This window comes from Vombatus ursinus, unplaced genomic scaffold, assembly GCF_900497805.2.
Source record: "Vombatus ursinus unplaced genomic scaffold, bare-nosed wombat genome assembly UNPS02014830.1, whole genome shotgun sequence".
Taxonomy (NCBI): domain Eukaryota; kingdom Metazoa; phylum Chordata; class Mammalia; order Diprotodontia; family Vombatidae; genus Vombatus; species Vombatus ursinus.
The window spans coordinates 38,516,266-38,533,074 of NW_020954608.1; the positions used below are offsets into that span (position 1 = coordinate 38,516,266).

General features: G+C 38.7%; 1 protein-coding gene across 1 annotated transcript in view; it reads left to right on the forward strand.

Annotated features, from left to right (window-relative positions):
• The first annotated feature begins 5,252 nt into the window (after positions 1-5,252).
• Positions 5,253-16,809, forward strand: part of ITPR2 (inositol 1,4,5-trisphosphate receptor type 2) — a 507,541-nt gene continuing 495,984 nt past the window's right edge. Inside the window, exon 1 of the mRNA XM_027838537.1 lies at positions 5,253-5,901. Coding sequence (XP_027694338.1) covers positions 5,810-5,901 — 92 coding nt within the window. The 5' untranslated portion in view covers positions 5,253-5,809. The remainder of the gene's footprint in view (positions 5,902-16,809) is intronic.

Here is a 16,809-nt window from a genome sequence, read left to right on the forward strand (position 1 = left end):
GAAAGGGGCAGGGATTTTCCTGAGAAATGGGTGGGGTGGAAGAGAAACAAATATCACTTCCCAGTTTTGCTTAGGGCTAACCTTGCTCCCATTTGTAGAGTTCCTTTTAGGTACACATGATGTGATTTTCCGGAGACAAAATGGCATTGCACATGGTAGCAGAGGCCACACAAACTCCAGACGACAAATTCTTACCGTTATCATCCTTAGAGTGGTGTATCTGGGAGGGAGTTGGGGAGCCCTTCAACTCTTGGTAATTATGCAGGCATATTGTTTGGGTCTTCTTAGAGAAAAAGGTGGAGGAAAAAGCTTGTTTTCAACTTGTGGCATTTGGCATTTTCACAGTTGAGGAAACTGAGGTACAGAGAGGTTGATGATTTGTCCAAGGTTACCCAATCAGTATGTGAAGCAGGATTGCATCCTGGGCTTTTTTTTTTTAATGGGGCCGATAGGAGGTGCAGAGGATATACTGCTGTCTAGAATCTGGAAGATCTGAGTTCAAATACATCCTCAGATACTTAATAGCTATATGAATCTGCGTAAGTCACATCACCTCTATTTGCCTCCATTTCCTCATCCTTAAAGTGAGGATAATAATAGGGCCTACCTTGCAGGGCTGTTGTGACAATCAAATAAGATAATTATAAATCACTTGGCAAATAGTAGGTGCTATATAAATATTAGCTGCTTTTTTATTATTATTTTCTGACTGTATGCCTAGCATTCTATCCATTATATCATAATACTTTTTCCTCTTCTATTTTAATCTTTTTTTTTTCTGCCTCTGACTTCTTTTTTATACAAAGGAGATTGGGATAGGGACAGGAGCTCTAATTTCACTGGTGTAGATAAAAATTGGGTGAGAAAAAAATCCTTTACCACTGTTAAGTCAGCCCCTTCTCTGCAACTTATGGTCGAGGCCTTAAGTGCTTGCTCAAGGTCATATAAATTAGCAGTCAGAGGCAGCACTTGAAACCAGGTCTTCTTGGCTTTGAAGCTAGTTCTCTACAACACAGCTATGGTTTCAGTTATTTGTGTTGCTGGGCAAAACATTTCAGTTCATCATTGACATCCTGAATTTCACTTTAGTTCTCATTTCTTGCAGATGAGAAATATAAAAATTCCCATGGAACGGATACATCAATTGACGGAATGATGAAGGCATTTCTATCAATTACTTATTACTCGAAGCTAGCTTTCTCTTAAGATTGCATTAGCTTTTTTTGGAGATGACATTACATTGCTGGCTCATATTGACCTTGCAGTTCACTAAAATCCTCAGATCTTTTTCAACTGCTCAACTATGGCCTTTCTCTCTCTGTCTCATTTTCTCCTTGTAAAGGTACCCTACTGAACTTCTGTAAGACTTTACATGTATCCTTATCTTCATAAAGCTAAGGATGTGGATAAAGATGAGGATGAATACTGAGAATTAAAAAGCTCCCCATCCCCCTTCATGATTCACCACTCTAATGGAATTGTTGTTTGTCCTTCATTTTTTCCAAGACAACCAATGACATCACAGAGTGATGTCTGGACTTGTAGATGAATTGGATTTAAGTGTGACAGAGTCACACAAAATTATCAGTTTCACTCTTCCAGAGTCATCGAAGTTGAAGACAAAAGTCAGGATGACTGGCAGTGGCCCCAGGCTGCAATGGATGATCTTGATGCTTTCAAGGTCCGACCAACCTCTAATCTCTCCACAGTGTCTGCTTCCGCCTCCTCCATGGCTGTTGAAACAAATTGTTCACATCTGCCCATTCCACGAAGGGGAAGTCTTCACACGCTTGCAATATGTAACCCCCTAACTCACCAAAGGGTTGGAGTCCTGTCAGTTACCTTCAACCTGGTTTAGCCGGTCTGCCAACAGGGTTTATCAGGGTGTGGCCACTGTGCGTGCTACAGCACTCCTGGAGCCACAGATCAGAGATGAGTGCCTAGTAGACAGCAAAGGTAGATGAGCAGCCCTGAAAAGGTTTGGCAAGCCCTCACACCAGAGGTGTTAGTCCTCCTTGAACACCCCATTCATCCCACTGTAATGGTAGCAGAGGTAAGAATCACTCCAGAAAGGAACTCTATAAATGGGAGTAAGTCTAGCCCTATTCTACCCAGCTTTCCTGTTAGTAGAGCTGCAAATTGGTCCAATGATTCTGGAATACGATTTGGAATAACAGGATCCAAATGCGGCTGGATGACCAGTTGTTGGGTATGTGGTATGGTGGGGATTCTTTTTTGAGTTAACACAGTGCCGGGCATATAGTAGGCATTTAATAAAGGCTTGTTGATTATAGGAGAAGATTCAAAGGAATTCCACAAAATTTATAGGAAAAAAGACACATATAATACCACCATTATCCAATGTGTTAGCTTTCCCTGCTACCTTGTATCATCTGCAAATTTGATAAGCATGCCATTTATGTTTTTATCAAGTTATTGACAAAAATGTTAAATAACCCAGTGCCAATCATAGCTCCTTGAGGCACTCCACTGTAGACCTTCTGTCAACATGAGATAATATTTGCTTTTTATCTATCTATCTATCTATTTATTTATTTGTTTTTAGGCAATTGGGGTTAAGTGACTTGCCCAGGGTCACACAGAAAATCTTAATTTTTTTTTAAGGCAATTGGAGTTGAGTGACTTGCCCAGGGTCACGCAGCTAGTAAGTGACAAGTGTTTGGTATGAAGTCAGATTTGAACTCAGGTCTGGTGCTCTATCCATTGTGCCACCTACCAGCCCGTGAGATAATATTTGTAAAGCAGTTAGCACTGTGCCTGGCACGTAGTAGGTATTTAATAAATGCTTGTTTCCTCTTTTCCATCTCCTTAAGCTGACACTAACGCATTAATTATTATTCTTTGAGTCTGCTTCTGAATGTATTTATTGTACTTGGAATTGGCACCAGGAAGATCTGAGTTCAAATCCTGCTTCAGACACTGACTAGTTGGCTGAACCCTGAGCAAGTCCCTTAACCTTTCTATGCTTCAGTTTTCTCAACCATATAATGAGAAGGCTAGACTCCATACCCTCTAAGGGCCCTTTCAGTTTGAGATGCTTTATCAAATACTTTGATCAAATCTAGAGAAAGGATATTTACAACATTCCCTGAGCTACCAGTTTAATAACCCTGTCAAAAAAGGAAGTAATGTTAGTCTGGTATCACCTGTTTTTCAACGAAGCTATGTTAGTGCTTTGTAAATGAATTGGAGGTTAAAAGAAAACAGATATTAAGATCTGGTTCTGGAGAGTCTCAGGTAAATATGCAGAAGAACAAATATATTTATACAATGGTGATATTTAGACTTTTTAAAAATGATATCCTTCTCTTGTAACATCTGGATCCTGGGCTGCCCAGGGGAATCAGAGGCAGCAAATCCATACCAAATACTATCTCATTCCAAGGCCACCTGATCAGTTAATCTAAGCTTTTAGACAACTATCATCTTTACTACCACAAATACTCTTGTTATGAATATTTTAGTATGTAGGTACTAGGTCTTTCTGATTTTAACCTGCTTGGATACATGCCCAATAGTAGGATTGCAGGTTTAAAGGGTATGAACAGTTTAGTGAATTTTCTCTTGTAATTCCAAGTTGTCTTTCAGAATTGTTGGAACAACTTGCAGTTTCCATCAGCATGCCTGAGGAAAACACTTTTAAAGTAAATGATATAAGGTAAAGAGTCCAGTACCAACAAAGGAGGTGGGGAAACTTGTCAAGCTTCCCATTTCTTTTCTGTAGCTGACTCAGTTTATTTTATAACCACCGCAACTGTTATAGTCAGCACTTTTAAATGTAAACAAAAGCAAGTTGTCGAAGACTTTGTGCTTGTTGAATTAAGGGTGATAAAGTAAACAGGGGATTTAGAGTTAAGGAGCTAGACACTGAGCCTCATCTCAGAATTTGGGGATATTGATCTAGCTAGGGGCTACTTGGGGCCTCTGAATTAAAAGAAAAAATGTTGATAAATTTATTTAAATATAATTTGTTTCCTGGGTAATCCTATGTATTTTATGCATTTAAAAACATTATTTTGAGGAGTCCATGACACAAAAAAAGCTTAAGATGCCCTGAAATAGACTTAGAAGGGACCTCAGAAACTCGTATAATTTTTCTCTACATGAGGAAACTGAGGCCCAGGGAGGTTAAGCGATTTGCCCACTGTCAATCAGATAGCAGTCAGAATTTAAATTTCACCGTACCAGTTTCTTTTCACTGTTTCTTGCTGCAGGGGCTAACTAGGTAGCCGGAGGAAAAAGTGACATCTCACCCAGCATGCACTACATTGAGCATTCCAGTCACGGTCTGACACCCCTAAGTGACTTGGTAGTGCCGCGTGCAGGCAAAAAGGGCCAGCATGGGTCTGTCGCTGCTCACGTTTGCTGATGCCAAGATCTGGAGTATTAAGTTATATTGGCCAGTGCCTCACCCTGAATATGAAATGAGGCCCAGAAATCCTCACGTCTTCACCCTGAATATGAAATGAGGCCCAGAAATCCTCACGTCTCTTTCTGTCATTTACCACTCGCATTTCTCCGCTTCAATCTTACATTTCTCTCATCATCAGAATCTACTTCTTAGCTCTTATCTTCCTATCTTTCTCCAAAACGCCTTTCCATCTAAATTAGACCTTTCCACAGCTCCCTCCTCCCATTCTCGCTCCCAGCTGCCCCTCTCTTCCCTCCCTGGGAGCTAGGAGGAAGCTCAGAGGCTCAAGTCGCTAGCACACTACTGAGTTCTAGGAGCCAGCCAGAGGAAGAGTGAGGGAAGCTGGGCTAGTGGTAGGGGAGGAGGCCGCAGTGGGGCGACATTGGGGTGGGAGGGGAAAAAGGAAAACTTCCTACTGGCCGGCCTCTCCAGAGGTGGCCACTCCCCGTCCTCTCCAGGCTGATATTTCCGTGAAACTTAGGGGCAGCTATGAGGGGCCAGTCCGTTGCACCCCGGGTTGGGTGGGAAATGAATGGGGTGGGAGGGGCAGGTGGCTCCAAAGTTTCCAAGAGGCAGGGTAGAAGTGGGGTAGGGGCAAGAACTATGCCAGCCCTCCAGTTTACTCCGCCCCAAGGCTAGCGCCGGTGCAGATAGGTCTCCGCCCCTTTCCAATCCCCCCCCCCCACATCCCCTCCATCCCTCCCCCATCTCTCAACCCAGCTCCTCCTGCGGCCCCAGCTCTCTGATTGGCCGTGGGTCCCCTCCTCCTTCTTGTCGAATGGGCACCACCAACCTGGTCAAAAATTTCGCCCGAGGCAAAGCGACACACGCGCGAGCGCGCGCGCACACACGCGCACACACACTCATACCTACACATAGACACACGCACACCTAAAGAACACCGGCAGAGGCCAGGCGAAGGTAGCGTCTGCCGTGGGTCTAGGGAAGGGAAGGAGGGGAGCCAGAGAAGGGAGGAGAGAAAAGAGGAGGAGCAAAGGTGCTGGAAGAGAGAAAACTCAGCAGAACTTGTGAAAGGAAGAGGAAACCTGCCCGGGAGGCGCTGCTGCAGTCGGGTGCTCTGCCTGCGCGCCCGCGGTTTTCGGTTGTCTTGGGGCAGTAGCAGCTGCGGAGAGCCAGGCACCAGGCTTGGCTCATGCCCGGCTCCTCGGGAGGTACAGGCGCTGGGGGCCGAGTTCCACGCCCAGAGACAGTTTGGCCATCCCGGCCGCGTTAGCTGGGGCGCCTGGCTCCTTTCCCCTCCTCGCTGGTCCCTCTCCGCCACGCCACAGATCTTTGGAAAGAGGGTATCGAAGGGCCTCTGGGGATCCTCCCCAAAAGCATTAAAAAAAGAGCACCCACTTTAGAAAATGAGACAGCATGTCTGACAAAATGTCCAGTTTTCTATACATCGGGGACATCGTGTCCCTGTATGCGGAGGGCTCCGTCAACGGCTTCATCAGCACTCTGGGGTAAGGAGAGGGGGCTCGGGCTGGGGAACGCAGTCTCAGTCTCTCTGTCTTTTTTCCCTTCCTTTTCTTTGGGCTTTCCCAGGGTTGGGGGATCTTCTCCAGACTGTATGCCCCGCCCCGCCCTCTACCACACCCCCTCCCCCCTAGACTTGAGGAACCCGCGGATCTGACAAGCTGAGGACTCAGAGCTTTGCCCCAGCGCACAGGAAGCTGCTTGGGGAGAACTGTTTCTCTTACAACTCCACAGTCTCATGTGGAGAGACAGATCAAAGGAGGAAGTGATTCAGAAGCCCTCAAACAGGCCTGGGGAAGAAGTTCACCTTCTTTACTGGCTTCTTCTCCAAAGGTTGTTTTGCCGAAAATGTTGGCTTTTGATGAAAAAAAAAATCCTCCTCCCATCTTTGCTTCCCTACCCCGCCTCCTTCCCCCTCCCCCATCTATTCCGTGCCTGAAGTAGTACTCAATTACCCTAGATTCTCAGGTGACCGTGGGATGCATTGCAGGTATCCAGGACACTCAGAGTCACAGCCTGGACTTTTCCCCTTTCTCCCAGCTCAGTTCTTTTTGCTCGTGGTAGGTGGCCAATCCCGCAGCCTTTGGGATTAGACTAGGTGATTCTGTGCTGAAATTCTTAAAGGGTCTGACAGTCGGTCAATAAACACCTACTATATGCCAGGCACTGTGCCAAGCTCTGAGCATACAAAAAAAAAGGCAAAAGACAGTCACTGCCCTCGAGGAGTCTAATGGGGGAGACCCTATCAAGACAAGATCAAAAAGACTTCTTGCAGAAAGTGCGATTTTAGCTGGGACTTGAAGGAAGCCTCTCCGGCCAACAGGCGGAGATGGGGAGGGAGAGTTTTACCGGCATGGAGACAGCTAGGGAAATACCTGAAGTTCAGGGATGGACTGTCTTGTTCCAGGAAAAGTAAGAAGACCAGTGTTATTGGAAGGCCGATCAGACATGTGTTGGGGTGTAATGTGTAAGAAGTCAGGAAAGGTAGGGAGAGAGCCAGATAGACGAATGGTTTTGAACGTCAAACTGAGGATTTTATAATGGGCACCTAATAGTTCCAAGATTCTCTTCTAAGTCCACGCTGTCCAAGGGAGGCAGCCTGGTGCAATGGAAAGATCGCAGACTCTGGAGTCAGAGGACTTGATTTCAAATTCTGTCATCTACTTGTATGACCTTAGGCAGATCCCTTCACCTTTCTGACCCTCGGCTTCAGCGTCTATAAAACAAGAGGAGTTTGGACTAGGTGGCACCTTAGGTCTTTTCCGGCAACTATGATGCAGTTACTTTTGCTCTATTGGTTCTGGAACTCAGATCAAGTTTAGAACCTTTCAGGCTCTGGGCTTTTAAAGAGCTTAATAAGAATTTTGTTTTAAACAAAATTCAAAGTTCTTGAGATCCACCATTGATTTATGAATGGGAAAAAAATAAAGTGCTATTAGAATGAACTCAAGCTAGAAGTGCTTGAAACATTGATTAAAGTAGGCAGAGTTTTCTGGCTTCCTTAATTTTGATGAATAGCTTTTTGCTTAATTTATTAATGGGTTAAATCTTGATATGGTACAAAAAGAAATGTCTGAGCACTTATGTAATAAAATAAGGACTATTAATGCTGTGGAACCGATGTTACCACTTTTTCAGGATGTTACTGTATGCAGTTATTGTGCTTGTCACATTATTTAATGTCCACAGTATTTGAATATGCATAATTCATGGTATAATGCAGTGCTACTGTGCTCACTATTTAGAATCTGATTAATCTAATTGCCATAGTGCTTGTATAGGTCCCATTGCAATGTATCCTCCTCCCCCATAATGGGTATCTGTACAAGCAATGTTCTGTGCTTACTAAATTGTAATGATGTAGAAAATAAATTATGTATGTCAAGAACCTTGGTTTGCACATTTTTCATTTGGTGAGGTGCATTAACTTTTGTCAGAAATAGTGAAGAAAGTTTAAATTCTGGGTCCCAACAAAGTCTTGCCAAGTGACCCCCCTCCCCTGCTACCCCTAACCAATCCCCATAAACTTCAGATATCCATCATGAGATAGCCATTACATTCCTTAGATGGTTCTCATAAATGCTAAGGAGGCTTTATGATTTGTAGCTGCTATACCTGTGGACAATAAACAGACTAAAATTTTGTTTAAGGAAAAGACAGGCTTATATAGAATCTTGTTAATAGTTTGATTCAATTGAACAAACATTTATTAAACTAGGTGCATGGCACTAAAGCCACAAAAACAGAAATGAAAATCAGCTTCTAAATTTACTTGAGAAGCTTAAGTTCTACTGGGGGATGCAACATCTTAACAGATAAGAAAATACAAGATAATGTAGATGAGAGAAAGGTATAGCAATCAGGGGCATCAGGAAAGACTTTTTGTAAGAGGTGACATCTAGGTTAAACCCTTTTGAAAGTTGCAAATTTTAATAGCAGGTGAGGCAACATTCATGAGGAACAGTCTGCATAAAGGTACAGAGATAGGTGACACAATGCCAAATTCAGGGAATTTTGAGGAAGCCAATTTGACTGGAATTCAAGATGCTTGAAGGGAAGTACTGTAGTAGGAAATAAATCTGGAAAAACACCTTGGAGATAGACTGTAAAGTACTTTAAATGTCAAGCTCAGGAGTTTGTATTTTAATCTAGAGACAATAGGGAGCCACTGACAATTCTGGAGGGTGGGAGTGACTTAGTTCTTTGCTTTTGGAATGTTATTTTGAAAAATGCATAGAAGGATAGATGGGAGGGGGGATAGAACGGGGAGAACCATTAGGGGCTATTGAAGTAGTGTAAGCAAAAGATGATAAGGGTTAGAACCAGGGTGATAGTTGTGTGAGTGGAGAGAAGGGGATGGATGAGAAAGATATTGCACAGCAAGGGACAGCTAGGTGGTACAGTGGATAAGAACACCACCCTGGAGTCAGGAGGACTTGAGTTCAAAGCCAGCCTCAGACACTTACTAGCTGTGTAACCTGAGGCAAGTCACATAACCCCATATTACACAGCCAGAACTGTGAAGAATTAGTTAACTGATTGAATATGGAGGGTGAGCTAGAAGGAAGAGTCCAGGCTGAATTTGAGCTTGCAAAACTGAGTGATAGGAAGGTTGGTGGTACCCTTCAACAGAAGTAGATAAGTTTAAAGAGATTTTTGAATTGAAGTTTATAACCACCAAATCTTCATTTATCAAGAAAATATTTTACTCTTATTGTTTATAAACAAATTAAGCACGTCAACTCCGTAGTCTGTATTTCTGTGTGATGAGTCATCTTAGGAGGAGTGTTTGACTTTCTTTAGCTTGTTTCTGTTATGTTCCAAAACAAATTTCTTTGAAAACTTGCCTAATATTTAATATTGTTTGCTTTTTGTGTTTTGAAATTGTGTTATCCTCAGAGTATGTTTGTGCAATGTATTATTTTCCTGCTAATGAACTGAGTCTGACAATACATAATGTGATGCTATCTCTATGTAGATAGGTTCTGTGGTAAGGAAGGTCATTAAAAATGCTTATATTGGCTGGAGTTTAACTTTCATTGATTAAATGTTCTTGCCTTGAGATGGACCACTCTGTAGTTCAGCCAACTTTCTTAGAATTTGTATGTACTAATGGAGTTCCCGGATTTGGTACATCAGCTTGTAAAATCTGCCTTAAAATATAGTCCTGTAGAGGTTTAGTTGAGTCTTACTAAATGATAATGGTGCTGTTCTGTTAATAATCTCTGGTCTTCATTGAATGGTGTGGTGTTAACCTAGATCCTAGAATAGTTCTCTACTATTTAGAAATCCAAAATAAAACTGGTCTAAGTAAGAATAATAAAATGTAACTATTGTTCTTTTTAAATGGTATCCTCTAAACCCTATCAAAAACAATAATTAATTATTTTTAAATTAATATTTTCCAAAGTCTGATACATGTTACATATATATATATATAATTTTGCAATAATGGAAAACAATGAACTCAGGAAACATGATGGAATCTCTTTTAAAATGACCCATTCAATGTAACCACATTAATAGACTATATTCCAAATGGAAAAGGAAATGCTGAATAATTAATGGAGTCCTATAGACATTTTCACTAACAGCTATAAGGGAAACTTTAGGTTTAGGAAAGATGAGGACTGGTGATTACTCTTTCTCAACTCCAAGGCTCCAGTTCATCTTCTCCCTTTATTAGAGGTACTTCTAATCTTTTCTTTCTCCGGCATTGCCTTAATTTAGGAGTTGTGAATGTTTTCCTTTTTTATTTTTTAATGTGTCATAGTAAATAAGATTCAGATCAGTAGAGTACATGCTATAGTCACTGGCTCATGTTTTTGTATCTAATCTTTCAAATGCCAGTGTCCGGGGATTATGCATCTTAAAAGCACCAGTCATATTCAAAGAGAACCCTAGAAGTAGTCAGAAAAAAACTAGAATTAGAATCTTACTTCTGACTCTCATTAGCTGTGTGATTGTGGACAAACACTAAGTTTTCTAAACCGTAGGGAGGGGAGCAAGCGCTTACTAAGCACAGTGATCCTTGCAACAACGCTATGAGGTAAGTTCTATAGTAAACCCATTTTATAGTTAAGGAAATTGAGGTACACGGAGGTTAAGTGACTTGTCCAGGGTTACAAAGCTAGTAAGAGCCTGAGACTATATTTGAACTCAGGTCTTTCTGACTCTGGGACCAGTGCTTCATCCACTGTGCCACTTACCTGCCTCATCTGTACAAGGTGCATAATAGTACCTGTGATACTTACTTAATAGTCTTCTGAGAAAATGAGATTATATATTATATAAATTTCCATTGCTATCATCATCATTATTATTTTATGTTGAGTAAGTTGAAAGGTTCCTTATACCTCAAACGTTATATAACTTCTTAGTAAAATTTGAAATTATGAAGCTGTGTCCTTTAAACAACTACTCTGGCTTATTCTTTTTAAAATGGAGTATTCAGTTCCAAGAAATAAAATTTAAAATACTGAAAAAAATGCATTTGAATAAAAAGACTACTAATGCATGCAGCAATATATAGATATGTATCTATATGTTTATATCATAGCATCCTTCTTAAGCAAAATTGGACTTGATTTTTAAACATGATTGTTTTATTTATTCTTTTATCTTTCTGCAAAATGGGTCACAGATAAGATTAACCCTATTTGACACTAGAGGAACTCAAGAACGGACAAGTTTTTTAAAGGAGTATGTGGGATCCAACTGAAGAGGCTGGGGAGGGCCATTGTTAAATTTTTGTTGTGAGCATTCACACCTTGAAAATCTGCAAATGGAACAAAGGAGAACTTGACTTTTTGTTTTGTTGATTGTCTAGACTTAAGAACATGTTAATAATGAAGATTACACTTAAAAAAAAGTGTGTCTTACATTTTCCTCCTGGAGAACTGATTGTTAAATATTTACCAGCACACTCCTAATTGTTTAAGATATCATGCAATTTTGTGGATGACCATGCTAGAAATAGATCAGAGAAATTTTGTTATCTTGAGACCTTCCTGCTAAGGGTTTTGTTGTTGTTTCTGTTTCTACAATTTGTCCTTAGAATTAATGGAGCAATTAAGAAAATTTACAATACAGGCCACAGAAAATACCATTTGTAACTTTTTAGAATTGCCTACTTAATACTTCTATTGGGTATAGTAGAAGTAAAAAAGTAAAAAAAGAATCGTGGAAACCGTGGGTAGGTTTTCCATTTTCTAACTTGATTTTAGTATTTTGAATACATGTTTTCTTTATCTTTTTGTATACTTTTACGTATTCCTAGGAAGCTAGAGCACAAACAAAATGGAAAATTTCCTGTTGACTTAAACAGTGTTATATTAATTCATATATAATTATCATCACTTCCCATTGATTCCTAATTCACCCCTTTCTCCCTGTAACAAATAAATGTAGTCAAGCAAAATAAATCAATACATTGACTGTGTCTAAAAATGAATGCCTCATTTTCTGTTTCTAGTACCTCTCTGCCAAGAGGTGGGAGACAGGCTTCACCATCAATCTTCTGAAGTTGTTTGTGGTCCCTTGAGTAATCAGAGTTCTGAAGTATTTCAGCGATGTTTTCCTTTTCATTGTTGTGGCATGAATAAATTGTTCTCCTGGTTCTACTTCCTTCACTCTGCATCAGTTTATAAAATTCTTCTCAAGTTTCTCTGAATTAGTATTCATCATTTCTTATGGCACAATGATATTCCATTACATCCTTGTACCACAATTTGTTCAGTCATTTGTTGTATTCCCCCACCTCCCAGCACTTGATTGATTTTTTAAAAAAAAGCATTGCTATAGAGTCCTGTTGACTTTTCATGCTATTTCATTACTTTTTTTATTTAATTGTCCAATTGAATACAACAATCATTTATTCAGTGCGTGATACATGCAAAGCACTGTTCAGTGCTGCTGAGTATGCAAAAACAGAACTAAAAAAAGTCTATGTCCTAAGGCCTTGGACATCTGACACTTACTAGCTGTATGACCCTGGGCAAGTCACTTAACCCTAATTGCCTCACCAAAAAGCAAAAAAAAAAAAAAAGTCTATGCCCTCAGAGTGCTTGCAATCTAATAAGCTGGTGTGGATTTTTTGTAAATGAGATAAGAACTATACTAGACAGAAACTTTATTCTCTGTGCTTGAACTTGTGTTTCTAAAGAATGGGGAAGATAGATATCTCTGCCCCCTCCCCACTTCCATCTTAATAATCATATTGGGAGGGTGAATTCAGTCATGATATATTATAGAGAATTGACCTGGTAGTCAAGGTGCCTGAGGGCTTGTTGTGGCTCTTCCAGGACTATGTGACCTCAGACAAGTTACTTACTCTTTGTCTCAGCTGCTTTGCCTATAAAATAAGGGGATGTATTAAAGGGCTTCTAAGGTTCCTTCCAACATTAATATTCTATACATTTAGCTACCTCTTAGTAAGAAAGATGCTAGGAAAACCAAGCTGTCTTTATGTTTCTTTATCTTTTAAAAAACACATTGGTAACTTTTGTTTTAACATCACATGCATTTCCCAATGTTTCCTTTTCTCTCCATCCTCCTGAGAGAGTCATCTCTTAAAATAAAGAATAAGAAAAAGGAAGATAAAAAAATCCAACAAAATTAACCAAAATACTGAAAGAGTCTGATGCTATATGCAATTATCCTTGCCCATGGTCCAACATCTCTACAAAGAAGAGAAGGGAGATGTATTCTCAAATCTTCCTTTCTTAGCATCCATTTTCAGTTGTTTAATTGCTAATTTCCACATTTACATTGTTGTATTTATTGTTTTCCTACTTCTGCTTATTTTACTTTGTACCAGTTCATACAAGTGTTTCCATGCTTCTCATGATGAATTCTTGATGAATGTTCATTTTTTCTTATAGCACAGTAGTAATATTACATTGCATTCACATAACAAAATTTATTTAGTCATTTTCTAATTGATGGGTATCTACTTTGTTTTTAGTTCTTTGATACCACAAAATGTGCCAGTACAAATATTTTAGTTTACATTTGCATTTTGGAAAGCTATTTGGAATTATTCAAAGAACTGAAAACAATGTTTTCCACATGATTAGAACAATTCACAGTGCCACCAACAAAGTATATGTGCCTGTCTTTCCATAATCCTTCCAAAATTGATTATTCCCATATTTTATCATCTATTCCCAGTTGCTAGTTGTTAGGTGAAACCTTAGGGTTTTTTTCATTTGCATTTCTCTTATTATTAGTGATTTAGAACATTCTTTCATATGGATATTAATAAGTGGCAATTTTTCCTTTGAGATCTGTTTATTCATATTCTTTGACCACTAATCTATTGGGGAATTTCTTTTGTTCTTATATATTTCTGTTAGTTGTCTATATATCTTGAATATCAAACCCATATCATAAATATTTGATACAAAGATTTTTTCCCCACTTAATGTTTTACCTTCTAATCCTAGTTGCATTAGTTTTGTTCATGCAAAAGCTTTTCAATTTCGTGTAATTATTCTATAATTACCTCTATCCCTTTTTCTGGCTAAGAATCCATTCCTCATGGCAAAATTACAAAAGCCATGAGAAGACCCTGGTAGGTTTGTGGGTGAGGTACATTGTGCATATTTTCAAACTATTTAGATGTATTGAGCAGTTTTGCTGATTTTCTCTCTCATTTTAAAAAAAAAATATTATTTGCTATATAGTATGGCTGTGAGTAGAGGGAGAGGGAAAGATACAAGGAGAAATTTTGGTGATGTAGATAAACAAAAGATATCAATAAAAATTATTAAAAAAGAATTCATTCTCTAGCTATAGCTTATTTGTTTCTTTTCTAATTTTTTAATGATGTGATTTTTTTATATTTACTTCCCCTATTAATTTTAAAATTTATTTAGTACATGGGATATGATGTTGTTCCAAACCCAATCTCTGCTAGACTGCCTTCTAGTTTTCCAAGAAATTCTTGTTATAAGGAGTCCTTTCCTAGGTTGTTTATGTTTTTGGTTCATTGGATACTGGGTTATTGAGTTCAGTTATTCCTGATTTTTCTTCTACTTTTCTATTTTAAGCTATTTAGTGGGCTCTGTAGTTTGAGGGCTGAACGTGCTATTTATTCCCTTTTCATTCCTACCTTTTCTCATTATTTCTTTTTTTAGTCGAGCTTATTTGTCCTCTAAATGAATTTCAGTATCAGATTATCCATTTGATAGTTTGATTGGTATAGCACCAAATCTGTAAATTAACTTCAGTAATATTGTCATTTTCATTATATCAGCATAGCCCTGCCATGAACACTGAATATTCCTTCAGTTACTTAAATTGTTCTTTATTTCTTTAAGGAGCATTTTATAATTCTGGAAAGGTATTGAGTTTGCTTTGGTGGATTGACCCCAAGATATTTTATGCATTTTGCATTTATTTGGAGTGGGACTTACCTTTCTATCATGATCTTTTGAATTTTGTCATCATTATACAGAAATACTGTTGATTTTTAAAGTCAGTTTATTCTGTAGACTGCAAATTTAATGAAGCTATTAGTTGTCTGCATCAATTTCTTTACAGATTTCCTAGAATTTTATAATTTTTGTCTCCTCTGTTTATCTTTCTCCTGTGTTATTGCTATTGTTAGCATTTCTAGGACAATGTCAAATAAAAGCAGGGAAAGGGGACATCCTTGTTTTACTTTTGTTTACTACAAAGTGCCTATTTCCTCATTACATATAGTACTAGCTTTTGTTTTTTTTTTTAATTATTTGGTTTTTGTTTTTGTTGTTGTTGTTGTTGTTTTTTTCCTTTTGGTGAGGCTTTTGGGGTTAAATGACTTGCCCAGGGTCACACAGCTAGTAAATGTCAAGTGTCTGAGGTCAAATTTGAACTCAGGGCCTCCTGACTCCAAGGCCAGAGCCCAATCACTGCGCCGCCTAGTTGCTCCTAACTTTTGGTTTTTAATAGATGAATTTTATCATCAATTAAAAAAAGATCCCTCTATGTCTATGCTTTGTAGTAAATACCTTGTCAAAGGCTTTTTGTCTGCAGTTATTGATATAATTTTTTACGTAGTTCTGAATATCTTCAGTTTTTAGTATGTTTAATTATGCTAATTTTTTCATGATATTGAACCAACCTTTCATTCCCGGTACAAATACAGATTGATCATAGTGAATTTTTTTTTTTGATAAATTGCTGTAATCTTCCAGCCCGGATTTTATTTAAAATTTTAGAATCAATATTCATTAATGATACAGATACAAATTTAAACAAATTCTCTTTCTTTGCTTTAACCTTACATGGTTTAGGAATTAGGACAATATTTATCTCATGAAAGGCATTTAATAGAGTACTGTCTCAGTTTTGGAGAATAATTTGTGTAGGATAGATGTACTTATTTATTTATACCACATTTGTATCTCAGTTAAAAATTTTTTTATACTTTTTTTTTTCTTTAAGCCAATACTTTGTCTCTGTGATTAGTTTTGGCAAGACTACTTTGATGCAGTCCTATTCCCACAGGCTCTCTTCTTCCCCTTACCATTTTCTCCTCCCCTGATCCCCCTTTCCCTTATATGTCAGCCCTTTCCCTAGTTTTCAGACTTAACTTAAACTACTGATTTCTTTTTTCCTTTTATTTAGTTATCTCTTTCTTCCTCTTTTTCTCCCATTGATTAAATGTTTACTTAAAAATCTTCCCTCTTATTCTTCTTTCTAACTTCTTGTATTAATTTTTTTCTGTGCCTTTTTCTCAGAACTTCTTTGCTTTTTTCCTTTTCATTAAATCTCTCCTATTCCTGTTTATTCTGTAATTTCATTCACTTATTAAGTAATCTTCATTTATTCCTTCTTTAATCTCTTTTTATTTCTCAGTGATTTAAAGATTCTGAGGTATTAGATGTGAGTGCCCTTTTCTAACCAATTTCAAAATTATTGATTTTATAGATCTTGCCTTTTTATTTTCCTGGTGTGTGCCTTACTCTTAGAAGTATCAACTTATGAGGGAAGTAAATATGGATAGAAGCAGGGCCTCACGGTAGAAATTACCTTTTGTCCTTAATGGTGAAGTCTAATTTTATCCCCTACTCTATTCACTATCATTTCCTTTCCTTTGATTATGACTTTTCATCTTGCGGCACATGTTCTTTCTCCCCTCCTCCATCTTTCAGGGAGTTATCTTCCCCAAGGAGGTCACATATCCCTTCTCCTTTGGCAAGATGTTGTCTTTGGAGGCACAGTGCTTTCTTAGAGAAGGTCATTTCCCAATGTACCAACTCTCCCTAAGTTAAATTCATCATGACACTCTCATTTCTCATCACAGGCATCTACCTCCTCTTCCCCCAGGGAGTATTTTTCATTCAGTTCAACTGTCTCCCCCATTGGGTTGAGAAACTCCTTTTATTTCCCCAGTTTCAATCCTTTCC